At 38.3% G+C, this 27,148-nt stretch overlaps 1 protein-coding gene across 5 annotated transcripts in view; it reads right to left on the bottom strand.

Annotated features, from left to right (window-relative positions):
• The window catches only part of RBPMS (RNA binding protein, mRNA processing factor), a 168,292-nt gene that overhangs the window by 97,736 nt on the left and 43,408 nt on the right, over positions 1-27,148 (bottom strand). The window contains exon 1 of one of the 5 annotated variants that reach the window (XM_037831292.1): positions 15,172-15,210. The exons of the other annotated variants lie outside the window; for them this stretch is intronic. Within the exon in view, the coding sequence (XP_037687220.1) occupies positions 15,172-15,195 (24 nt within the window). The 5' untranslated portion in view covers positions 15,196-15,210. Of the gene's footprint in view, positions 1-15,171; positions 15,211-27,148 lie in introns of those variants that run through there. 5 annotated transcript variants of the gene reach the window in all.

Below are 27,148 nucleotides of genomic sequence, written 5' to 3'. Positions count from 1 at the left end.
ATGGAAATAAAATTGATTTCTGTATCTTGACCTTGTATCCTACAAACATGCTAAACACTAAAAGTTAGTTCTAATTCCTTTTTGGCAGTTTCCATCAGATTTTCTACTTAGATGACCATGTTGCCTGTGAACAGATAGTATTGCCTTATTCGTTTCAAATATTTCATTTTATTTATTTTTCTCATCTGATTACACTTGTTAGGAACTAATGTACAGGCTGAATGGAACTTCTGAGAATGGACATCTTTGCCAGTTTTAAGAGGGAAAACAAAACTTTCCGTCTTTCACCACCAAGAATGTGGTGAATAGGTTTTGTGCAGATGATCCTTATCAGGTCACAGAAATTCCCTTCACTTCCTAGTTCGCTTAGAGTTTATTAGAAATAGATGTTGGGCTCTGTAAAATGTTTTTTCTGCATCTAATGAAAGGATTATATGGCTCGTATTTATTTAGCTTTTTAATATGGTGAATTTCGTTCATTAATTTTGAAATATTAATCCAACCTTGCATTTCTGGGATAAACCCCACTTGGTCATGATATATTCTGATACATTCTTGTATCAAAAATGTGATTTGCTAAAATTTTGTTTAGAATTTTTACATCTATTTTCATAAAGAATATCAGTCCATAGTTTTCTTTTGTTGTAGTCTCTGTTTTTCGAATAAGGGTAATGCTAGCCTCATAGAATGAGTTGGGAAGTATACTCTTCTCTTCAATGCTTTGGAAGAGTTTTGTCAACAGTTTGTATTATTCTTTCTTTAAATGTTTGGTAGACTTTGCCAGGGAAGCCACCTGGGCATGGAGTATCTTTGATACAAAAAATTTTAACTACAATTCAATTTCTCTAATAGATACAGGCTATTCAGGTTATCAATTTCTTCTACAGTGAGCTTTGGTAGTTTGTGTTTTTAAGGGAATTTGTCCATTTCATCTGAGCTGTCAAATTCATTGGCATAAAGTTGTTCATAATTTAATTTTTGTTTTCTCTCTTTTTTCCTGATCACCTACCCTGGCTAGAGGTTTAACAATTCTACTGACTTTTGCAAAGAAAAAGCTTTGGTTTTATCAGTTTTCTCTGCTGTTTTTCTGTTTTCTATCCACATTTTTATTATTTTCTTTCTTCTGTTTACTTTGAGTTTGCTTTTTTTTAATTTTTTTTGAGTTTCTAAGGAAGAATCTGAGGTCACTGATTTGAGACCATTCTTTCTCTAATATGGTGCTATAAATTTCCCAACAAGTACCATCTTTAGTGACATTCCACAAATTTTAGTATATTTTGTTTTCATTTTCATTCAGTACAAAATACTTTCTAATTTCCCTTTTGATTTCTTCTTTGATTATGTGTTATTTAGACATGTGTTACTTAGTTTCTAAGTATTGGGGGGAATTTTCCAGATATTTCTATGTTGGTGATTTTGAATTTAATTTCACTGCGGTCAAAGAATATATCTTTGTAGGACTTGAATCCTTTTATGGTGATAGAGACTTGTTGTAGTTCAAGTCTTCTATATCTTTCCTGATGTTATATCAACCCTACTCTTTTTTAATTACTGATGGAAGGGTATTGAAATTTGACTATAATTGTATATTTGTCTAATTCTCCTTGCAGTTTTGCTTCACGTATTTTAAAGCTTTGTTATTAGGGTCATAAATGTTTGGATTTTATGTCCTCTGAATGCCCAATTTATTATTCTCCTTTCATTAGAGGAGCTTCATTCCCACTTTCAGAGCACTATGCTACTTATCTTGCAAGCCATCTTTGCCAGTGATAAAGACTCTTTCCCAAGAACTTTCTTTATCAAATCAAGGTTGCTAAGGCTGAATTCCTGACAACTGCCAAAAACATACACCATGTAGAAATCCTGCTACCCACTGTGCCTTCCCAGCCATCCACAACCCTCTTACCATTGCCCAGGAAGTGGACACATCTATTCAACTCTGGCTACTCCAGCCAGGACAACCTGGGCATGGAAGAAATTCCAGCTCCCATTTATTTAGCTTTTCTTGACTGCATGTTATTTGCCTGATGCCGAGTCAGGTGCTGACTGTATTACAGAGATTTTCTTGGCAGTAATACAATAAGCACAACATACGTTTTAAATGTTGGGGTACCATTTGTCCAGCAGTGCAGTTTAGCCATTCAACAAGTAAGAGTTAGGATTTGGGGAGTTAACCTAGGAAACTGTGGTGGTTTGGAGCGGCATGTACCCCACAAAAACATATTCTTAAACTTAATCCATTCCTGTGGATGTGATCCCATTGTAAGTAGGACTTTCTGCTGAGGTTACTTCAGTTAAAATGTGGCCCAAAATCCTACTACTGGAGTCCTTCATAAGAGGAACAAAATTCAGATAGACAGAGGGAGAATACCATGACCAGCAAGAAGCTGAAATTCAACAGAACGCAGAAGAGAACCAAGAGGCCAGGACAGGCCAGGGTACGCACTGCCATGTGTACCGGTTTGGATGTATTATGTCCCCCATAACTCCATGTTCTTCAATGCCATCTTGTGTTGGCAGACATTTTAGTGTTGATTAGGTTGGAATATTAGATTAAGTTGTTTCCATGGAGATGTGACCCACCCAACTGTAGGTAACAACTGTGATTAGATAATTTCCTTGGAGTGTGGTACCACCCATTCAGGGTGGGTCTTGATTGACTTGCTAGAGTACTTTAAAAAGAGCCACACAGGCCCAGATGCAGCTGCAGCTGAGAGATACATTTTGAAGACGGCCATTGAAAGCTGACATTTTGGAGAATGCCTACCTTGAAATGCAACCCAGGAGCAAGCAGATGCCTTCCCACGTGCCTTCCCAGCTAACAGAGGTTTTCTGGAAGCCAATGGCCTTTCTCCAGTGAAGCCAATGTTCATAGCAGCATTATTCACAATTGCCAAGAGATGGAAACAACCCAAACGTCCTTCAACAGATGAGTGGATAAATAAAATGTGGTATATACACACGATGGAATACTACGCGGCAGTAAGAAGGAACGGTCTCGTGAAACAAATGACAACATGGATGAACCTTGAAGACATAATGCTGAGCAAAATAAGCCAGGCACAGAAAGAGAAACATTATATGTTACCACTAATGTGAACTTTGAAAAATGTAAAACAAATGGTTTATAATGCAGAATGTAGGGGAACTAGCAATAGAGAGCAATTAAGGAAGGGGGAACAATAATCCAAGAACAGATAAGCTATTTAACGTTCTGGGGATGCCCAGGAATGACTATGGTCTGTTAATTTCTGATGGATATAGTAGGAACAAGTTCACAGAAATGTTGCTATATTATGTAACTTTCTTGGGGTGAAGTAGGAACATGTTGGAAGTTAAGCAGTTATCTTAGGTTAGTTGTCTTTTTCTTACTCCCTTGTTATGGTCTCTTTGAAATGTTCTTTTATTGTGTGTTTGTTTTCTTTTTAACTTTTTTTTCATACAGTTGATTTAAAAAAGAAGGGAAAGTTAAAAAAAAAAAAAAAAAGAAAGAAAAACAAGGAAAAAAAAAAGATGTAGTGCCCCCTTGAGGAGCCTGTGGAGAATGCAGGGGTATTCGCCTACCCCACCTCCATGGTTGCTAACATGACCACAGACATAGGGGACTGGTGGTTTGATGGGTTGAGCCCTCTACCACAGGTTTTACCCTTGGGAAGACGGTTGCTGCAAAGGAGAGGCTAGGCCTCCCTAAGGTTGTGCCTAAGAGCCTCCTCCCGAATGCCTCTTTGTTGCTCAGATGTGGCCCTGTCTCTCTAGCTAAGCCAACTTGAAAGGTGAAATCATTGCCCTCCCCCCTACGTGGGATCAGACACCCAGGGGAGTGAATCTCCCTGGCAACGTGGAATATGACTCCCGGGGAGGAATGTAGACCTGGCATCGTGGGACGGAGAACATCTTCTTGACCAAAAGGGGGATGTGAAAGGAAATGAAATAAGCTTCAGTGGCAGAGAGATTCCAAAAGGAGCCGAGAGGTCACTCTGGAGGGCACTCTTATGCACACTTTAGACAACCCTTTTTAGGTTCTAAAGAATTGGGGTAGCTGGTGGTGGATACCTGAAACTATCAAACTACAACCCAGAACCCATGAATCTCGAAGACAGTTGTATAAAAATGTAGCTTACGAGGGGTGACAATGGGATTGGGAAAGCCATAAGGACCACACTCCCCTTTGTCTAGTTTATGGATGGATGAGTAGAAAAATAGGGGAAGGAAACAAACAGACAAAGGTACCCAGTGTTCTTTTTTACTTCAATTGCTCTTTTTCACTCTAATTATTATTCTTGTTATTTTTGTGTATGTGCTAATGAAGGTGTCAGGGATTGATTTGGGTGATGAATGTACCACTATGTAATGGTACTGTAAACAATCAAAAGTACGATTTGTTTTGTATGACTGCGTGGTATGTGAATATATCTCAATAAAATGAAGATTAAAAAAAAAAAAAAATGAGGGAAGGCCTAACATCTCACAGATAAACAAACGCTGAGGGAGTTCGTCACCACTAGACCGGCCATATGAGAGATGCTATAGGAAAGGACACTAGAAAATAGATCGAATCCGCATGAAGGAGAAAAGATCTCCAGAAAGGATAATAACATGGGTAGATACAAATGCCAGTACTGTTGTATTTTTTGTTTGTAACTCCACTTTTTACCTCCTACAGTATTGAAAAGGAAGATGCATGAAATGTAATGATAAATCAGTGGTTTGGGACTTAGTGTATAAACATGCAATCTCTGGGGAAAAAAACTACATAAAAGTGTATACTATTGAAGTTCAGCTGGTATCAAAGCAAATGAGATTGCTACAGATTTTGGATGTTAAATTTAAATCCTATAATAACTACAAAGAAAATATCAGAGAATATGCAAGCTCAGAGAGACAGAAATTAAGAATACAAGTAGTCAGGGGCAAGGGCCAGGGGGAATGGGGAATTAATATATAATGTGTGAGGGTTTCTGTTTGGGGGAGATTGGGAAGTTTTATTTATTGAAGGTGGTAAGGGTACTGAGATATTGTGACTGATTAATCCTACTGAATGGTGTGCCTGGAAGTGGTTAAGATGGGAAAGCTTTTTTTGTATATTTATTCAAAGGAAAGAAAGAAGGGAGGGAGGAAGAAAGGGGAGGGGAGGCAAGAGGAGGGGAGGGAGGAAGGCAGGCAGGCAGGCCGGCAAGGAAGGAAGGAAGGGGGACGAAGGGAAGTAAGGAAGAAATAAAGAGCTACTAAAGAGACAATGATAATTAAATGTAGTATGTGATCCTGCATGGGATCCAACAAGGAAAGAGAAAAGTCTCAAAAGGATGTTATGGGAATATATGAAAAAATGGGAATAAAGACTGTAAGCTTTATATCAACATTAAATTTCTTGAACTTGATAACCGCACTAAAGGTTAATAGTTACATAAGTGAATATCCTGGTCCTTAGGAAATGTACATAGTAGTATTAAATGTTCAAATAGAATGATGTATATACAACTACACTCAAGTGTTCAGAAAATGGATGGATGGATGGATGGATAGATAAGCAGGCAGGCAGGCAGACAGACAGATGGACTGACAGTTTCATGGAGAGTTGGAGAAGATCTGGCAGATCTGGCATGACGTTAAAATTGGTGGATCTAGATACGTGGGGGATAGGGGTATTTTGTACGGGGTTTGTATCGTTCTTTAACTGTCCTGTGAGTCTGAAAGTATTTCAAAATAAAAAGTTTAAAAAAATCATGGATAATGAATGGAAAAAAACAACTCTCCCTCAATATCCAATTCATGCATTTCCATGGTAACTGGGTATTGGAACCACAAGGACATTTGAAGACATTTTAGTTTCTCTATTCCTCACTATACTATTTATCTGAGCCATTAAATAGCAAAGTCCTTCTGGGTTTTACTGGCTGTGGCTTTTGCTAAATCTATGAAAATCACAAAGACAAGATAAGAACCTTGTCTGCAGAGAGCTTACTGTCAGAGAAGGGAACACAATATGAAAACAATCTTCTGTGATAACAGAAAACTCAGCTCATTGATGAAGTAATCAATCAGATCCCAAATGGTGTGATGAAAATTAAAGATGTATGCAAATCCATAATCAAATACTCATGAAAAACCGTGCCCCCAAAAGAACAAATGAATGACGACACAGCAAGTCTGCAACAGGTCAAACCATTACCCAGAGCAGCCCTTCATGAACCAGCAGCATCTACGGACACAGACATGCCTGGCCCTACGCATCCACAGATGTTTACTTTATCAGACACATGGGGAAACACATTTCTCTGTCAAGGACACAACATGCTTCATAGCAGTCCAAGAGATGAAGCCGCTGACAGCTCCATCCCAAAGGGACACTAATGGATTCTGTGGCTGTACCTCCGTCATTTTTGCCCCCAATAAATGCTAGCGAAGGCATTCTGTGCTGGACAGTACAAGCAGGAGCCTCCTTGGCTCAGCCATTATCTAACATTCCTGAGAGGCCACGTGCTCTTAAATGGCATTGCCAGCTTCAGCCAGGAAACACAAGCCACACCTCATGGCTGCCTTTGAGTTCACGAACTCCAATTCTGTAAAGATAAGGCACTGAGCCAGTCTTGAGCCTCTGTGGATAGCACTGTCTAAAGCAAGCCTTGAAATGGGAAAGCCCTCTCTTTAATGAAGAACACATCTTTATTTTGTAGGCATGAAAATAAAAACCAAGAGACAAATGACAATTTCAGTACACAAGAGAGAATAATCACACACCCTTTTCAGCCTGTGCTATGTCTGGTAAATAGCAGGGTCCCAAGGTTGTGGGCATTTCTGTCTGTTTTAGCTGTTTGTTAAAGGACTTAAAATCATCACTAGTTACTTACTTAGCTGACTTTTGAGGTTCCTCTTAATTTCAAGGGAATGGGAACGGCAAGTTCTCATTTTCTAATGACTCATGAGTAACTGTGAATAATCACTCATTTGAGACATTCTAACAGACACAACCCATCGGGGCGTGTCCATCTTCATCTATTCCTCTGTAAGCCTTCTCTCCTCTACCTTTGGTTTTAAACGTACAAATGCAGACTTGGAAAGATGCTTTCAAATGTGCTTTGCATAAGCACATTCTTCTGGGGTAGCCATTCTCTGAAACACACGTGTGGACTAACAGATAAGATCTTTCAAAACATTTGAAGGCTCTTTATTGTAGTATGTAGCACAGTCCTAACCACCAGTGGAGTCTACCTGCTATAAATACTTATTAATTGATTTCACAAACCTACAGAATAACATTGTGTATTCATGGGGCAAAATGTGTTTGCTTATCAATAGCTCTGGTAATCAGATGGCAAAGAGAATGAGGCAAACACATTTCTCAATCCCAAGCGTATCAATACAGTAACTGCAACAAATGACAGACACTCATATAAGGCAAAAAGGCAGAACAGATTAGCATTTCAAAAGACAGAAATTTAGAGCAGGGGTAAAATAGAAATGAGTTTTTAAAAAAATTCAGAATCACAGGAGAAAAAAATAGAAAAAGATTGAAATACAGATAGCGCCAAAATGACAAGCAGAAAACATCACAAAAAGATTTAGTACTACTGACCCATTAACAGAGAGAAAATGATCAATATATATGCAAACATGGTTACTGGTAAAATCATTCATTTAAACTCATGATAACTTAAACATATACATAAATAAGTCCAATTTCAACAAAAGTAAACACCCAGAGATTCACAAAAAGATTTTTGAAAAGATGCTCAAATTCACTAACTTGCACATTTAAAATGATAACAGGTACATACCCACATCTACTGACACAGAACAAGGTTCACGAGTTTTAAGTGAAAAAACCAACACCAGAAATTTCCCATGGTCCTAGTTTAATTCTTTTAATGCTTTTATAAGTTAGTACATGCTCTAGGAAAAAAAAAAACATATATGGAGGGAATATAGACCAAATTACCAACATATTAATAGTGGGGAGGGAGGTGATATTACAGAGAATTTTCACTTTATATATTCATGCATTTTGGTATTTAAATATTTCTAAGTATAAACTACTTCTTGTAGAGAGAGAATACTCGTGTGTGTGAGAGACAGAAAAAGAACACAAGCCAACTGTATCTCCTTCCTTTGAAAATATAAACCCTGGAAATCTTCTCATTTTCCTGCCTGTGCTTACTCCACAGAGACAAGTTTGATCCAGCAGAAATACATATTCACATAACTTGCTTCACATTTCTATTCTGACCAGGCGTTACTGTTTCCTCTAAAAAAAAAATCTAACCAAAAAAGGGCACAGGTGGCTACAAGGCCTTAGGAGCAGGATGACCCTGCGTGTTCTTGCTTTGCGGCCACCTGTGCTGGTTTGGATGTATTATGTCCCCCAAAATGCCATTATCTTTGACGTGGTCTTGTGTGGGCAGGAAATGTATTGGTGTTGATTGTGTTGGAGACTACTGATTGCATGTTTCCATGGAGATGTGATCACTCAACTGTGGGCGAGATCTTTCACTGGATAATTTCCACGGAGGTGTGACCCCACCCATGCAGCATGGGCCTTGATTAGTTTACTAGAGCACTATATAAGCTCAGACAGAAGGAGCAATCTTGATACAGCCAAGAGGGACACTTTGAAGAACACAAGAAAGCAGAGAGAGTAGCTGCAGATGAGAGACAATTTGAAGACGGCTGCTGAAAGCAGACTCTTGCTCCAGAGAAGCTAAGAGAGGACAAACATCCCCAAAACAACTGAGAGTGACATTTGGAAGAGGAGCTGTGGTCTAGAGAGGAACGTTCTGGGAGAAAGCCATTTTGAAACGCGAGGCATATGCCTTCCCACCTAACAGAGGTTTTCCAGATGCCACTGGCCTTTCTCCAGTGAAGGTACCCTTGCTGATGGACACTTTATGGCCTTAAGACTGTAACTGTGTAACCAAATAAACCCCCTTTATAAAAGCCAGTCCATTTCTGGTGTTTTGCATCCCAGCAGCATTAGCAAACTAGAACACCACCCTACTTCCCACTCAGACGAGAAGAGAGGGATCACTGATTCTCTAACACCCAAAGCACCACCACCTCTCTTTGGAGAGACCGTGTCATCTACATTTGGTTCCAAGGACAAAGAAGTTAAAAGGACTGCCACATATCCGTGCAGCACAAATCCTATAGAGCTACCTCCACACGACACAGAAGAGGCAAAGCCCTACTTGTAAGTTTATACACTTGTTAAAACTATTTTACTATTTAAATTGACGATAAATGAATCAATTATTTACTTATTCTCTCAGCACCAAATGAAATTCCAGATCGCAAGCCTGAGCCCTGTTGAGGACTGCTGGTCAACATACTTCCAAAGTCAGGCTTTGTGGCCTTAGTAAAGGTTTCCATTCATGTTTCACCACCATGAAAATGGAATACACTACAACCAGTAAAATGGTCTGGCAGGCATTTATTCTGGTTGCAGCTCAGCAGAAACTGACAGGTCCTTGATGGCATTTACTTCAACATGGAGCATTTTGAAATTCTGAAAATTCTTTCTCCCCAACAATGGCCACCTGTTTGACTTCAAAGGCTTCTTCCTTTAACATGCCCTGGGAAGGTATATTTTGGTTCAGAAGGCCAGGTCACTAAAGAAACCAAGGACTGACTAACCATAGGATAGAATGTGTTGCCATGCTGCTGTTATGGAATCCCTGCTTTGTTTTAGTTTTAAATAGCTAACTACTCTTCCCTTTCAAAAGGAAAAAGCCATATAATTACCCACAGTGTATGTATCCCACGTTTTGAGGGATCCACTAGTGTTTTCCCTTAGTGATATTTAACTGATTGACTCTATATGTAGAATAACCAAAATTATACCCTGATTTTAGAGTCTATACATTGCAACCAGGGTCCTTTTGCCAAGGAGATTGCGAAACTTTCTGGTAGAAGGAGGAAGACTCTTGGGAGCACAGGTGAAGAAAGAGGAAAAACCAGGCTCCAAAATTTCATAGGCAGAGCCTACGCATTGCTCAGAACACGCACAGAGAACAGAGACAGCGATTTAACACGGGGCACATCATTCTTTGAGGAACCTGTCTCAAGCTCAATCCAATGCTGACTTATATTCAGATGGCCTCATAATGACCCACTGGGATATGACTTCTTGAGACCAAAGTCCAATCCAGGCCACCCCTTGTGTCTCTTATAAATCTAAAAAGAGGAGACAAATCGAGAAGGCCTAGGGCTTGAAATTGTCCAGGAACAGGAAGAAGATGTGGGTATAAATGTGAGTACTTTACTTCATTATTAAGAAGTTTCTCTAGTGCTGTCAGACACAAAGAGAGGTGAAAAACAAGAGGCAAATCAGGGATTTTTTAGGGCTTGAATTAGTCTAGGCAGGAAACTAGATGTGTGTGCATGCAGGAACTTAACTTCTTTATTAGGAATTCACCAAGTGCTATAAGACACAAGATATGATTGTCAATTCCTTAAAATTCAACAAGAAGTTCCTCACAAAGGCAGCACGCTCTACCTTTAACTCTGGTCCTGTTCTCACCTGACCCTGGCTTCCTTTAGGTCCTTTGGCTACTTACTATGTTTCAACCCAGGTTAGCCCATGGAATCTTATTCTTCACTCAAACACACTGCTAATAATGCTAAAACATGAAGATTTTTAATTGTACACATTAATCCAATCTTTTATAAACAGAAGTTTGCATTATGTCCTAATGTGCTCTTGACCTCAGAGTTTTAATCCTATAGATACTCTAAAGTTGAATGTCAGGAAGATCACCTGGGCTTCCCACAATACAGACTGTTCTATGGACCAATGAAATAAAATATAGACAGCAAATATGAAAAAGACCTTTCCTCCTTTCTCCTTCTGCATAATTCGGGTGTTCACTATTTTAAGAAGCAGAGGTTTTCAAAGAAAAAAAATCATTCTACCCCTCCCAAACTGCATAGGAAAAACACCACCCCAGATAGCACACACAGAGTTCTTCATGGTCACTAAAATACCTGAAAAAAAAACAAAAACAAAATCAAAAACAAAAAAGACCTCAGCAGATTATGGTTCCAACACGGCCCAGTGCTCTACAGCATCTATTGGTTTTGATTCTAGTAGTGGAAAAACTCCATCTAAGGAACTTGATCCCACTACCAACTTCAGTTTGCAATGAATTCTTAAGAAACATCAATTATGCACCATATATAGTTCCAACAACCAGCGAAGAAGAGAGAATTGGGAAACTAGAAAGCTGTGGAAAAAGGTTTACTTCCTAATATTTTGTTATGGAAATAGCCAAACGCACCTTAAAATTCTTTGGCGCCAGGTCAGTTCACCTTCCAATTGAAAATTCTTCCCTATGAGAGTGGTAAGTATCCCAGTACTTAGCAATAGGTTCACAGTAAGTTTCTACAGAGGGCGCTAAATCAGTAAATGTAAAAACTGAGTCACAGTACTTGGGATGAGGCATAAAAGAGAGTGCCATATAGTCTATGGATATCCAAGTATGAATGAATGAGTATGAAGAAACAATACTCAGTGTGACTTCCCAAAAGCATTTAAGAGGTTAAGTACCCAAGGCAGTAAAGCATTTCAAGTTAATTTAAAATAAATAAATAAATAATTCGTGTGGAACAAGGCTGCCAGGGTTCAAATCCCAATACTGTAACTTACTAGCTATGTACCTTGGGGAAGTCATGTAACCTCTCCATGCCTAAGTTTTCTCATCTGAAAAAATGGTACCTACTTACGTTAGTTTAAAAATATGTCTACAGATTCTTTGCTACTCCCCTTTTCAAGAGTTGGAGCTTAATTTCCCTCTCCCTTAATGCTTTTCACTTAGCGACTTGATTCTAATGAACAGAATAGGGCAGAAGCAAAGGTGTGAGACTCTGAGACAAGGTTAAAAAAAAAAAAAGGATTGTGGCTTCCTCAATGGAAGGCTCTCTTGGATCACTTAGGGAAAAGCCAGCTGCCATGGGATGACAACTGAAGACACCCCATGGAGAGGCTCACATGGTGAGGAACCAAGTCATCCTCACAACAGGGCACCATCTTGGAAGCAGATCCTCCAGCCCCGGTCAAGCCTTTGGATGGCAGCAGTCCCAGTGAAAAATGTCTCAACTGCAACCTCATGAAAGACCCTGCTAGTTGATAAAACTACTCAGCTAAGCCACTTCTGAATTCCTAGCCCTCAGAAACCATGAAATAATGTATTTGTTGTTCTAACTGTTAAGTTTTGGGATACTTTGTTACGCAGGATTGCTACAGGGATTTAGTGGGTTAATACATTTAAAGTCCCTAGTTTGTTGCCGGGTTCTCAGTAAGGGCTCAGTGTTCAAAAAGAAGATGCATTTTCATTCACCAAGGGCAATCCCTAAAAGAAGATGCAACTGACCACATTATCATGCAACTGCTATACACAGGCTTAAAGTGGGAAAGAAAATAAAAATAAGCCTGCATGGAGAAAGGAACTAACACACACAAGCTAAAGTACAAGCATTTTTCACGTTATGAACTCTAATAGAGTAATCCAAAGTTGCTTCCCTATCATCTCTCCTACCTTCTTAGAAGGCCATGTGCAAATCCCACTCTGGCCAGCATCCCACCCCCTGCTAGTTACGAATCCTCCAAAATGCCTTTTCTACTTCCTCACTTTGTTGTCCAACTTTTGCCCAGTCACATTAAGAAAATCTCTTCCTTTTTTCATTCCATTTCTTAGATTTTTGAAAAATGTCAAGGCTGATAGGGTTAATCACCCCATCAAGGAAAAGGAAAGTAAAAAATTTTGAAGTGGTATTATGCAAATTGTCAACCTCTGAAGTCTCTAAACTTGGGTATAACAACATCTGCCCTCTTCCTACCTACTTTTTTCAAAGGAAAATTACAAGTATGAATTATTGATTATCAGCATTTAAGGTACATTAAAAAGTGTATTTTATTCAATTTTATGATTTTCCTGATTTGTTTAATCACTATTTTTCACTGGAATATATATTTGGGCTATATTACACTTTGATTAATTTCTGTAATTCACTAAGCCATCCATTTGGTTAACATTCTTACCTGATTTTATATCTCACATGATACAAAAATAATGGTAACACCAAAAGCTTGAAAGGATGAAGAGAAATTGAATCCCTTGAATACACTGCTGGAGGGAATGCTAAAAGGTACAGCCACTCTAGGAAACAGCTTGACAGTTTCTTATCAAAGTAAACATGTAATTACCATATGACCCAGCAATTGAACCCTGGGGTCCTTATCCTAGAGAAATGAAAACATACGTTCACACAAACACCTGTACTAAATATATATGGCATATTGCCCAGCAATAAATCTATTGATACAAACAACTTGGATGAATCTCAAGGGAATTAGGCTGAATTTAAAAAAAAAAGAAAAGCAATCCCTAAAGGTTAGATACCGTATGATTCCATTTACATAACATTCTTGAAAGATGAAGAATAGATTGGTAGTTTGCAGGGGTAAGGGACGAGAGAGGTAGGAAGTAAGGCAGGTGTGGTTATACGATGACCAAGACGGGGATCTCAGTGTGGCTACATGAATCAACGTATGATAAAACTGCACAGAACAAAACACACACCAATACATATAAAACTGTGGACTGTATCAGAGTCAGTTACCTTCTTGCGATATTGTACTACAGTTTTACAAGATGTTACCACTGGGGAAACCAAGTAAAGGGTACACGAGATCTCTCATGTATTACTTCCTACAACTGTATGTGAATCTACAATGATCTCATAATTAAAAGTTCGGTTAAAAAATTTAAATGCACATTTTAAAAATATTAAAAGAAAACTTTTGTCCTCCAGAAGTTATCAATTCAATTTCTTTAGGAGCCCATAATTTAGAATTAAACAAAATAAATCGTTAATTTATGATGACACAATGTCAGGACATCAACAATTATATAAACATTAACGAAGAGATTTATATCAGTTAGTAAAGCAAAGTAGTGAAGCTATGTAATTACGGATTCATATGCATTTCTATCTGAAAGCCCTACCTGAAAATTGCTCTTCCTTCTATTAAATTTTAATTATCAGATATTCATCAAATTCAATATAATAAAAGGCACAAGAATGAACTAAACTAGACTTTTTCAAAAGTATATTTTACTGAATTTATAACTTCTGATTTGTTACATCACTACTTTTTATCATAGTACACAATATTTTAGCTATATTATACCTAGATTAATTTTATACCTCATCCCAGATACATCTCACAATAGAAAGAAAATAAAATAGCAAGACACAAATTTTAAATACTTTGAACCACTATCAGGTTACAAAAGACTAAGCCCAAGGAGGTTCACAGAACACAGATATCTATACAGGCCACATTTTGTATTAACAGAGCTTTGGTGAGCTCACTACAGTACTAAGAACTGACGTAATTAGTAAAAACTAATGTGTTTACTAATGTAAACCTGTTTCTACAGGAAAATTGATTCAGCCACTATCTGTTTGCATTTAAAATACCACATGACCGAAAAATGAATTTTTGGAACACAATCTATTTTGACTTGGCTACTTCCTCATATTCACATATTTAAAGCTCGCTTTAAATACTGCAAAGCCCAGTGATTGTAACAGAGACTTGCAGCATAAAAATAAACTTCCATTAGTAAGTGTAGATCACCTCCTGGCTTTTGCAATCGTAGATATTTCCAATTTCAAAATGCATTCACTATATGTGGGCTACAAGCCTATTAGAGGAACTATCTTTCCATTGAAAACTTATTTTTTCAATCTGATAGCCACCCATATTTATGTGATCATTTGAATCAAGTCATTATTAAGTTTATACATTATTTATGTAGATGTGTAATTATGGGGAGACACAAGACTTAGAAGACTTGGCATGACTTACAGGTGGGAATGTATGTGTCTGCTGGGAGCACTGAGAGACATAATTGAAATGCCAGAAAAAAAAAAAAAAAGGTGAGGTTTGAGATCATGAAACCACTTAGATTAACAAGTTATATGTGCTTCAAATGGATCTAAATTATTTAATAAAGTAAAATGTTAAAGTATGCTAGATATTTAATCTGGGTTCCCACAGCACTGTTTAACTTTTCAATAACTATAATGGAAGGAAAAGTTCACTACATTAAGCCTGGTGGCTTACATCTTGTTTCTAATTCAAAACTAGTTGTTGCAGGCTTGGGTACTGACCTCTATGGACCTCGGTTTCCTCATTTATAAAATGAAGGTGCGGAACTGTTGATCTCCAAGTTTCATTCTACAACTAAACATATAGTAAGAGAGAAAGGCTTTTGTTAGCAGCCATCCTGGGGTCACAGAGCACCAGTAAAGAATATATGGTTTTTGCAATTGAGAATCTCTTGATAAAGTCTCAATTTTCATTACATATTTTTATATTTATTTATAGTTCATGTAATAATTTACAAAAGAAGGTGACATCTTAGGTCACAAATTGAGCAATATAGCAAAGAGCTGCCAGTGCAAAAAGGTGAACAGGTTCTGAGGTTACTGATGTGCAGCCATTTCAACACAGACACTGACCTTACGGACAAGATTGAAGCTATTGCATTGGGTTTTTGTTTACTTGTCAGCAAGAATTATTTAGCAGAGCATAGTGTTTAAGCACACAAATGCTGGAGTCAAGCTGCCCAGATCTGAACCCCAACTCCAACACCTATTAGCTAAATGACTTTGAACAAGCTATTAACTTCTCTAGGCCCCAATTCCCTCATCTGTAAAATGGGAGGAATAATAAAACCTACCTCATAGGGTTGTTAGGAGGATTAAACAAGTGAAAAACATTTGAAAGCATTTAGAAAACTGCTTGACATCTAGTAAGTACAGAGCAATTTCCAACTGCTGCAGGCAGGGGGTAGAAAGAACACTAAAGAATGAAACTACTCAAATCCTAAAACTTAGGATTGTATGGAGTCAGTCAAAGATATTTTGAAAAGTTACCCATAATAAAACAGTCCTTCAACAACAGCTATAAAAGTGAAAAGAACATGACCACTGAACACAGAGTACATATCACTTATGACATAAATATTTCATTAGTGGTACTGAATTTCCACTGTGAAATGCTATTACTCATACCACCGCCAGCACCACCTTTCAGTAAACTGGAATTCTTTTTCAAAGTTTAACAAGCGAAAAGGTATATTAACAAATACAACATTTTCGTTAAGAGCACAGACAAAATATTACTGCACATTTTCTAGGAACTAGTTTGATATGTTCTATTTCGTGAACTGCTCTTCTCCAATTGAGAAAGAATTCCCAAAATCGTCAGAACCTGGGGGCTTGAGCAGGCTCCTTCCGAGTGGATGTGACCTGGCCTGTCAGTGAGCTTCCTGGAATCTGGTGTGCCAGCCCAGCTCTGGCCAGGACACCGGAGGAGATGTGTGCGGCCAAAATGGTTCTCACAGTGCCAGAGTGTCTGTGTTCTAATATGACCAAATAAAGATGCAACCAGTTCCCAGATAATGCAGTTGTGTTGTTCCAAAGTGTCTCGTCTCCATCACTCTTCCAAATGGCCACATCTGAGCTCTTAATTAAAATGCAATTTATTCAGAGCCTACAGGAAGAATTTCCAAATGTTCTAAATATACTTATATGTAAAACCTCATCAAAAATCTAAAAGACAGTATATTGATGCGTTGAACTATAATATACCCATGATTTTTGTTTTTTATCTTTTTAGTGTGGTTACCACCATGTACTGCACACAATGTTCCTTTTTGCTAACTGAAATTCTGTCAAAGGTACTATGGATCCAGGGAAGGTGAAAATGGCTCTTTTGCCTTACACCTCATCCCTTCAAGTCTGCTCAAGTGTGAGCCCCAAAGCCTCAGATAATCCTCAAAGGGTAGCACAAGCATCATTTTTCTCCAAATGTCTTCATCTGTTCTGGACAAGATAACATTCATAAGAAAATTTACTTTTTATTTACAATGTCATGCTACGGCTCAAAGATTTGAAAAAACAATAAATAGATACACACGCGCGCGCGCACACACACACATATATCTGGTTTTGCAGATGCATTTTTTAAAAACCACAACAAAAATATTGCTTTTCTAATCAACACTGCTAACATGCTTCAGTGATTTCTAAGAAGGTACACAGAAGTATTTAATAATTCATCTTTTTGTCTTAATACTCAAGACTCAAGGATTACTTTAATCCAAAATTTTGTTTCCAAGAACTAGATTCCTTCTACAAAGATCAAAAAGGATAGCACAACAACTATTTTAATTACAAAGAAAAGGAAGCATAATTCATTTCTCTAAATAATAATAATAAAAACAATGCCTATCTCTGAGGTTAAAGCCTTTTCAAGAGCTAAATCAGAAGAAAAGGAATTCAGGCCTAAGAGATGGCAAGTCACATATTTAACATGTCCCCATCACTTCACCACTCCCTACACACACACACACACACACACACACACACACACACACACACACACACACACACACACCCCTCTCACTGATCAAGTCCTTTTAGGTTCCTGACAAACACCATCATGCAGTACAGTACGTAGTTATCTACATGTCCGATTTATTTTCAATACAAAACCTGCAGTCCTCAACCACCTCTCCACTGTTTCAAGAAAACAAAAGGGATGACATTATGGGCTCAAAAATCATCATCAGAAAGGCAATCTGCCTTGGGAAAGCTCACACAATTCAGTATTTCTCAAACATGCCTGATTGCAAGAATCTCCAGGGTGCCCGTTAAAAAACAGACTGCTGAGACTCTCCCTCAGAAATTATTATTTAGTTGTTCTGGGGATGCAGCTTAGGAGTCTGAATTTTTAACAAGCAACACAGATGATTTTCCTAATCAGGCACATTTGGAAACACTGATAATAACATGTTACCAAACCTAGAGGAAGGTTTTCTAGCTTTAAAAGAACGTACAAACAACAGTCAATTACACCCACTCCCACAGAGGTGAGGTTGTGGCCTTTGAAAGCTCGTCATTGCCAAGAGCCAAAGGGTCTACTATGACGAATTTGCTAGATCTCAAAAGAGCAGAGACCCTTGCATCACGCACAAAGAGAATCTCAAAAAGCAGAGAATTAATAGACATTTCTGTATGAGAAACAGATTTGCCATTATATTTTGAGGCACTCCTACATTTATTTAGGAAGAAATCACTAAATATTGTGCTTAACAGCATGAACTTTCACTATTATTCTTCACTGAAAACAACCTAACAAGAGGAAAATTCTTTGGAGACACTTCTTAAATTTCTCAGAAGCAAAGAGTTTGTGGTCTTTTTGTTTTGTTTTAGAAAAGGAGAATATCTGAAAAGCAGATCAATGAACCAGCAGGCAATTATTAATTAATAAGGGCTTACTACTTTACTTGTAAGGTACTCTGAGGCAGTATGCCTCAAACTCAAGTGTGCATATTATCATGTAGGATCTTATTAAAATGTAGATTTTTTTGATTCAACAGGTCTAGTGTACAGCCTGAGATTCTGTATTTCTAACCAACTGCCAGGTCCACAGACCACAGAAGCAAGGTTCTAAAGTAATGCCTTGTTCACACTTGAATGCACATAAGGATTATGGGCAGGATATGATGGATATTTTAAATGAAGATTCTTGGTCTCCACTTCTGTATACTTTAATTAAGTAAACTGTGTCCCAGGAATCTGCATTTTTAACAAGGACCTTAAATGATACTGACATAGGCAGCCCACAGAAAACAGATCACGAAACACTGTTGCAGAGGCAACAAAGGTTAATAAAGTTTGGTATTTCTTTCTGAGGAATTTACAGGGGAGGGGAGGGAAGATATCTGTGCCAAATAACCATACTTCAAGGAAATCTATTAGGTACCTATTAAGAATAGTATTCAAAATGTGTTCTCAAAAAGGGGGACAAAAACTAAATGATTTGGATTTTCTTTTTTACTTTTATTTTTTATTTTTATTCTTATTCTGATTCTTTCTGTTGTAAGGAAAATGTTCAAAAATAGATTGGGGTGATGAATGCATGGTACTGTGAACAGCTGATTGTACACCATGTATGACTGTATGGTATGTGAATATATTTCAATAGAACTGAATTTAATTTTAAAAAAAAAGTGTTCTCAATACTATAAGACTGACATCTGCGGTGGTTAGTGTCAACTTGGCTAGACTATAGTTACTAATTATTTAATCAATTACTAATCTGTGTTCCTGTGAAGGTATTTTGACTTGTGAGTAGACTCACCCAATCAGTTCAAGGCCTTAAGGGCAAAACCTGAGGTTTCCTGTAAAAGAAGAAATTCTGTCGAGACTACAGCATAAAATCCTGCCTGAGTTTCCAGCCTCCCAGCCTGCCCCACAGATTTTGAACTTGCCACCCCGCAGTCGTGTGAGCCAGTTCCTTAAAATAATCACATGCACACATGCACACACACACACACACACACACACACACCCTACTGGTTCTGATTTTCTGAAGAACTCCAACTGACACAACACAACATCTTTGGAAGGAAAATTCTGAAGAAAAGATTCTGAACAGTTCTGAGTAGCAAACAATAACTAAAACTAACTGTTAAACATGGAAAGAAGTTTTCAGACACACAGCATGAGTATACCTCAATGACATAAACACACACACAAATGCCAGCAGTCAGCCCTCCATGTTCTGATCTACTAAATGGTTTGATTTACTTATTCAAACTAGCTGCCCCGGCATCTGCCCTGTAGCAGAGAACACTACAAATATCCCATTGACTGGCAGGAATTTGAGGCATAAGGATCATGCAGCACTCTTTCCCAACTGAGGCGTCATCCCAGAAGTCAAAGATGAGAGGATTACAGAAACTATACTAAAAGAAATGAAAGAAGGAGCATCTCTCTGCACTAACACAAAACAAAATAGATAAATTCTTTGGGAAGTAGAGAAGGGGGCACTAATAAATCAAGCTACAATGGTCATGTTCATCTAGTGTCAGGATAAAACGCCACTGCCGAATACCCAACTCCAAACTAGTGATTCTCTGCCTCTCCTCCCCATGACACCTAGCGTTTAGTTTATTACAGTCTGGAGGCCGCCTCTGTAAAATGTTAATACCTGGTATGATTGTCTCTGCACTTCAAACTGATTGTCTCTGCACATCAAACATGAATTACTCATTCCTTCCTGCACTCCCTTAGGCAGGACTTGACAGACCCTGGTTTCTGGCCACCTCTGAATAGAAGTTAACAGCCTTCAGTAATACCCATATTTTTCTTGGTAACCGAGTACCACCCCTGACTGTAAGATAAATTTTTGATTACCCATTCTCTTAAATGTAAGTTCCACCTGTATTGAGTCTCTAGATCCAACGACCACGTGGAAACATGAATGAAGCCTTGTTGAGGCATCTCTCAAAGGAAAAAGGCAGAATGGTATGGAGGAAAAAGAAAAAGCACATGACAGGGAAGCATGAGAACTGTATTTCAGTACTAATGACCTTTTGACTGTTGCTTTCCCCCAAAACACTGCCATCTATGGATATGACATCTTCCCCTGAGAATGCCTGAAATCATACTTTGATTAAAATAATGATGGAACAGAAACATAGAGCCAACCATTATATAGTGGTTCCAGGCTAATGACAATTCCTGAAACAATGCATTGAACTGTTGCCTGTTCTGCATTCCCTAGAAGATGAGAAAGACTTGTACAATAAATGCCTTAATAAAACCACACACACAACAAAACAAATGGACTAAATGTCTCCATAAATAAAATTAAGCCTCCAAAGCCTGTGCAGAAATCTCCAGTTTCTCACTTGTTCTCCGTTCTTAGCAGTATATCATCACCAACAGACTGTTTCCTGCTGGGAAACATCAGTAAAATGGCAGTTTCCCCGATAAAGCCAAGGGCCCAATTCACACCGCCAGAGAGCCTGAAATAATGTGAGCTATTTCCAAAGAGGGGAGAAGAGATAATAATCCATATATATCAAAACCTCAACTCAGTTTCCATGCAAAGAATTCTTGTTTCGCTTGACAGACAACCTTCACGGGACTTATCTCCAAACACCAACTAAATAATGTAAGACATCTCAATTTTGTCTAATAACAGAGCCCCTTATGCCTACAGACCCTGTGTCAATAGACAAAGTAATACCTGATATATATGACTTCATCCATGAAGTTTATTATAAAAGAAACAACCAATGACAGGACTTGATTCAGAGGTATTAGCTTGGGGAGGTATGACAAAGATATCTTCCTGTTCCTAGGGCACTGGAATGGCAGGTGTGAGTCTAAAGACCTCGGGAAATGTTTTCTGGTCTGCCTGCTTTTGCTATGGAGACTGTTAAAGAAAAAAACAAAAACAAAAAAATGCTATGTTGTGGTGCTCAGGGGCTGTGCAAGACCTGGGATGAGAACATTTCTTTTGGTAATTTATGATGTTTTCTACTCATTTTAATATATGTACTAGGATTTTTACCTATTTGTACCTGTCTTTCATGAGTCAGTATCATAAAAAGATAAAGATAAGTAATTTTATTCCAAAGCTCCTGTTTTTTAAATGAAAGACTTTCCTTTTTATCACTTTCAGGCAATGGGAAGCAAAATAAACCCAAAAGAAACAAATAATTAATTGCTACATTAACCTGTGTTGTTACAGAAAACTGTGCTAGCTTTTACAACTCCAGTTATGTTTTAATAATTCATGCAGGTCTGGAAATTATACATAGCATTTTGTGTGATGACGCTGCCCATTCAAGTGTCATGGATTACAGGTCAGGAATTGGGAGCGACGGCCTGAATCGTTGGAGGAATGCCACCTAACGTTGCCGTCTGCTCACAACTAGGCGTTCCCAGACAATGTAAGAGAAATGGGCACAGTGTTCTGCTCACATCCTCCATTTCCTACCTGAAGTGACCTCCCAGTGTTATCTGTCCCACCTTCTTCCTCAAAGTCCAGCTCTGGGTACAAGGAGCAAAAACAGAGATCAGATTGAAACCATTCAGAGTTTCTACCAGACTGAAACTAAGTCTACCTGGTAGAGAATATCAGACCCAAAGTAATCCGTCTATAAATTCATTTCATGCTGAACTGATTAATTATTAATTCTTAGGAAATGGCATGCAAGTGATTAGATATTCTACCTCCAGGGCTTTTAAAGCAGCCTACCTTTAAACAAATATTAAAATGCCAGCTAGTCACCAGACTTTGTGACCTTAAAGTGACTAGATGTGGCTAACTAAAATTCTGTGATTGTAATCCAGTCTCCTCTTCCCCTGATTGTAAGATGAAAGTTACCTGTGATAAGAAAACCATGCATTAAATTATTCTGATGTGGCAATCTGCCTTTCATCTGCATCCCCTGTAATACCTCTATTTGTTTAAAAGAAAGATAAACTGTTCTTTAAGGAGGCTTGGAGCCCTGCTTCTAAACAGGACATCCTGCTTGACTTAAGAGTATAACAAAAAGTAAATTGTAATTTTTCTTGATTTTCTGTTGAAACCAAATTCTGCCATAAAACTGGAGAATCTGGAGTTCTTTCTACAACAAAGGAAAAGTACTCTGAAAGACAAAATGCCTAAGATACTATCGAAGCAGAAAACCCTAGTATTTGGCCTTAATTTTCGGATAAGCAAAGATGTTCTGCCAGTGAAGAACCAGGGGCCCGGTTTCTCCTTGAGTGGAGGGAGAGAAAGGACAGACCCCATAACCCACAAAGAACTAAGAGCTGGGGGTGGGGAAGGGAACACTAGTCACCTTGCTTCAGGACATCAGAGTAGAAGACTAAATCAGAGAAGGACCGTCATGTTCCTAGTATTTAAACTAAAAATCCAAGTTTAAAAATTCTTTAGTTTATTGTTTAAAATTTTTCCTTTCTGTTACTTTATTTCTTCTTTTCTTTCATCCTTAATTAGGCTAAGTTGATAAAGGATTTAAAGAGAACATGCCAGAATGGTGACCTGTTCAAAATCCTGTGAATGTACAAATAGCATTGCTCTAATCACTGTTTACCCTTGCAGACGTTACCTATCATTCTTCTCCAGCATTCCTAGCTGAGTGAATAATATAAAACGTAAGGTGCCAAATCTCCAAATTTTTAAGCCTGATTTCAAGTCCAGAGGTTGGGCAGGCAGCAGGCTGGCCAGGATGAAGGATATGAGGAACCAAGACAGAAAAGCTACTCCAGTGGGTATGGTCCCAGAGTTTTCAAAATTGGATGTGGAGGAAAAAATGAAGGGTATGTAAAGTTGCATAATACTTGCAAAGCATACCGCTTATTATCTTTACTATATGCATCACTTATTTAATCTAAACTCCAACTATATGAGGTTCTATTTCTGTCCCCATTTTATAGATGAGGAAACCAAGGCCCAGAAAATGAGAAAGTGACAGAGCCAAGACTTGAACCTGTCTGACTCCTGAGTCTACTACACCATTTCGACCTACTTCTTTGCACACCACTGTTTTCATCTCAAAAAATTCTATTCTTTACACAAAAGGTGCCTTGCTTTGAATTTGACAGGTAATGAGAGGAAGGAATGGGAAGGAACCGGAGACCAGTACTGAAAACAAGTGGGATAGCAGACCCTCAAGCCAAAGGCAGGAAGGACACAGGGGTCAGACAAACCCTGGGAATGTATCGCTTTATACGCATCTTGGTGTCTTCTGCCCTGGTTATGCTGTACATTCAAAAAGCTTCACAGGAGGACTTCACACATGCTTAATTTTATTAAGACCCATGAAAAATACCAAATACTCTTCTAATACTTTACTAGCACCCAACTAACATGTTAAACTCTAATCAACAGAAAAGAATTATGCAAGCATTTCCCAGAACTAGAAACCAGCTCCAATTTATCCTTTCTGTTTCATTCTGAATTATCAGTGATGCTTGGTTATAGACCATCTCATTTTTGTTTTTTTAAATGTCAGAGCCCTCTTACTCCTGACAGCATATGTATTTTCAGAGAAAATTTAGGGATTCTTCATGAGACAAGAAGACAAAATGGATTAAGAGCCTTTAGACATCTCCTGTTTATACCAGGGAGTTATCCATAATCCATCATCTAGCAAGAAATGTAATCACAAGTGTGACAGTTATATTAACAGCAATGTTTAAAAATCTCCCAAATAAATACTATGTAGCATTTTTTAAATGAAGTAGATCTATATTGCTGATGAAGACACATTGCTATGTGAGGACAAAACAAAACGTGATGCAGATAAAACTTCTGTACACTGACAAAATAAAGTTTTGAAAGTATTTGTTTTTGGGAATGAAAGCTGGGTAAGAGAACTTTTACGTTCTACCCTTCTTTACTGATCAGTTTTTGTTTTCTCTTTACTATGCTTCACTTTTATAATAATGTCTCCTTACAAAGTCCTAAATTAATGTGGTACTAAATCCTAAAATAAGAATTAGGATAGCCCTTCCTCATAGGTGACAGACTGGAAGGGAATGATTTTTTCAGGGATGTCAAAGACTAATGATTTATAGAACCCATTGGTTGTATAACGAAGGTGTCTCTTTTTCTTTTGGCAGATGTTGATAATGAAACGTTATCACAGTTAATGAAACATCACACTGATATCATTACACTTCAGTAGCAACTACTTATTTTCTCCAATATCTACACTTCCCTTCTTACACATCAATACATTTTTACTGGGCACATGGTTTCCCAAAATCCCTTGTAGTTTTTAATTATATTACTAAGCTCTATTCCTATGATGAAGGCAAAGGTGATATCTGCAACTTCTAAGTTGTACCCTTAAAATGATTTTATCTTCCCCCTTCCCGCTTTCCTGTTGTCTAGAGGCAGATATGAAGGCAGGAACTGGAGGAACCATCTTAGAAAACAAGATAAGAGCTACCTGTTGAAGATGGCAGACCAACAAGAAAGAAAATCCCTTGATAAATGTGGAGCTACCATTATCAACCACAAACCACTTTTCAGTCTTTTATGTGGGAGAGGAGTGAATTCCTATGATGTTTAAGCTACATTATTTGGGGTCTCAGTTGGTGTGGCCAAATCACACACAACCACAAACATACACACAGGAAGTTATGCACAAACTGAAAACTGTTTGATCTTAAAGCCTATTTCAAGTCTTAAAAATCGGAAACAGGGAAGGACAGAGGACCAAAGATAATCTTAGTTTCTTCTGTAAAGTCTAAAATAGATTTTCAATGGATTTTAATGGATCAGAGTATAAAATGTATCAGACAGCTAGACTTTCAGGCAATCATAATACAGCATGAGTTCATACGAAATCTCTACAGTCTAAAGTCAGGAGGCTCCTCTCTTTGGTTAAGAAAAGCTAAATCTTTGCAACAGTTTAAGTTGCTTAAAATTTAAGAACTTTCCATACCATCAGATGTTTCAGAAATGATCCACTGGCAGCAAAGCAGATCAACAGATTAAGGTCCACAGCAGTGCTTTCTGTTCTTAATGTGTGCTTAAGAGCAGAGGCATGTCAGGGCAGAAGTCACAACAAAAGAAAAAATTTCACAAATTATTTGATATCTTTGGAAAAGATGTCCTCTTAAAAAACTGTTCTTTGAGAAGCCAACTATTAGGCTAGGAAAGATGCAATTAAGAGGAACATGGAAATTTTCTGCTTCACATTTTCCCTCTTTCTTCAATACCTGTCCTTTTATAATTGGAAAAAGGGGTAGACTTGAAACCCAAGTGAAATAGTAATATGAAAAATAGACATAGTTATGTGTGGCCTCCACCACATCCACTTTGAAGATCAGAGATTTAATGATTCTCAAAGTAGCAACAAGCCCAAAGTCACAAAGTACAGAAAGAATTCAGCTCTGTACATAACATTTTTGTGGTGCTTACTATATGCTAGGCACTTTTCTAATATTTATACAGGCCCACAACCCCTTATCCAAGCAATTCCAAAATCTTTGTATGGGGAATGGGAGGTAGAGGTGTGTGGCAAACTCACTGGGTTGCAAAACCTGACTTAAAATGAGGTGAAGCTATATATAGCTTTAATTTATACCATTTAATGTGACTATTCATGTTTCACTGCAGAAATATTTACATGTATAATTACTAGGTGCCACCCTAGACCTCATGGGGGGGGGGGGGTCATGCCATCCACACATTTCCTTTTAAAGTCTGAAAGATTTTAAAACACACCTGGTCCCAAGGATTTCAAATAAGGAATTGTGGAACAGTATCAACTCATTTATCCTTACCACAATTTAAGAGCTTTTTTGCAAATGAGGAAACTTGAGAGTAAGGAATCTGTCCAAACTAGCTGTTTAGCTATTGTTAGAGCAGGAATTTGAACTCAAGCGGTACACAGCCTGGGCTCTTAACTATTACACTATGGTTAATAGCCTCCTCTTCTGACACAGTACAAATCAATGAGTTATTGATTGTCTAGCCATAACTACCAAAACTAATGCAGGATGCCTTTGTTAAAAAAAATCTTTGAAACCATACTTTGTACGTTTCAGAGAAACAGTTTTATATTATTAAGTATGCTTTTGGCAAACTCATCTCAGTCTTTTATAAACAAGCAACATCCACGCAGCATATTGCTTTACATTAATGTCATGAAGAAACTGCAGAGCGTGAGGTTCCGTTTGCAAAATTCTGTCAAAACTGTTCTCACTATTGAAGAGCCACTGCCAGGGGGCGCGTGTATGTGTGCGTGTGCGGGTAGACAAAGTTGCCTAAGCACGTGCTTTTATCATTGCTCCAAATGTCACAAGTGGATGCTTCAAGGGAGACATTATTAATCCATAGCTAAAAATTGTGGTGAGGGGGACAAAAAAAAGGTGTGCGTGTGGGGTGGGGGGGGGAGAGGAGGATGATGATAAGAGTCATTACACCAAGAGGGAGAGCTAAGCGCCAAGTCTTCTATACCTTCCCCAGCTCAGTCACTAAAGTTACCAGAACTCCAATCTTCTGACCTGCCCACCTTTCGCCGTGTTTAACACATCCTCTCCTCGTGTGGCCGCTCTCCGGGCCTTTCCCCTGCCAACCGCGAGCTCCGGCCCAATCCTAACCCTCTACAGCTATGGCGGCCGGCAGGGGCCGCGAGGCCGGAAGTGCGGCTGCGCCCTGACCCGGCTTCCGCTCGCACCGACGGCTCCCCAGCAGCGAGCAATTCAGTCAGGGGAAAAGACGGAAACCGAGATGAGAACGTAAGGAAAACAAACA

This window comes from Choloepus didactylus, chromosome 3, assembly GCF_015220235.1.
Source record: "Choloepus didactylus isolate mChoDid1 chromosome 3, mChoDid1.pri, whole genome shotgun sequence".
In the NCBI taxonomy this organism is placed as follows: Eukaryota; Metazoa; Chordata; class Mammalia; order Pilosa; family Megalonychidae; genus Choloepus; species Choloepus didactylus.
The sequence above is the reverse complement of the archived record's forward strand: the minus strand, read 5'-3'. Positions and strand labels throughout refer to the sequence as shown.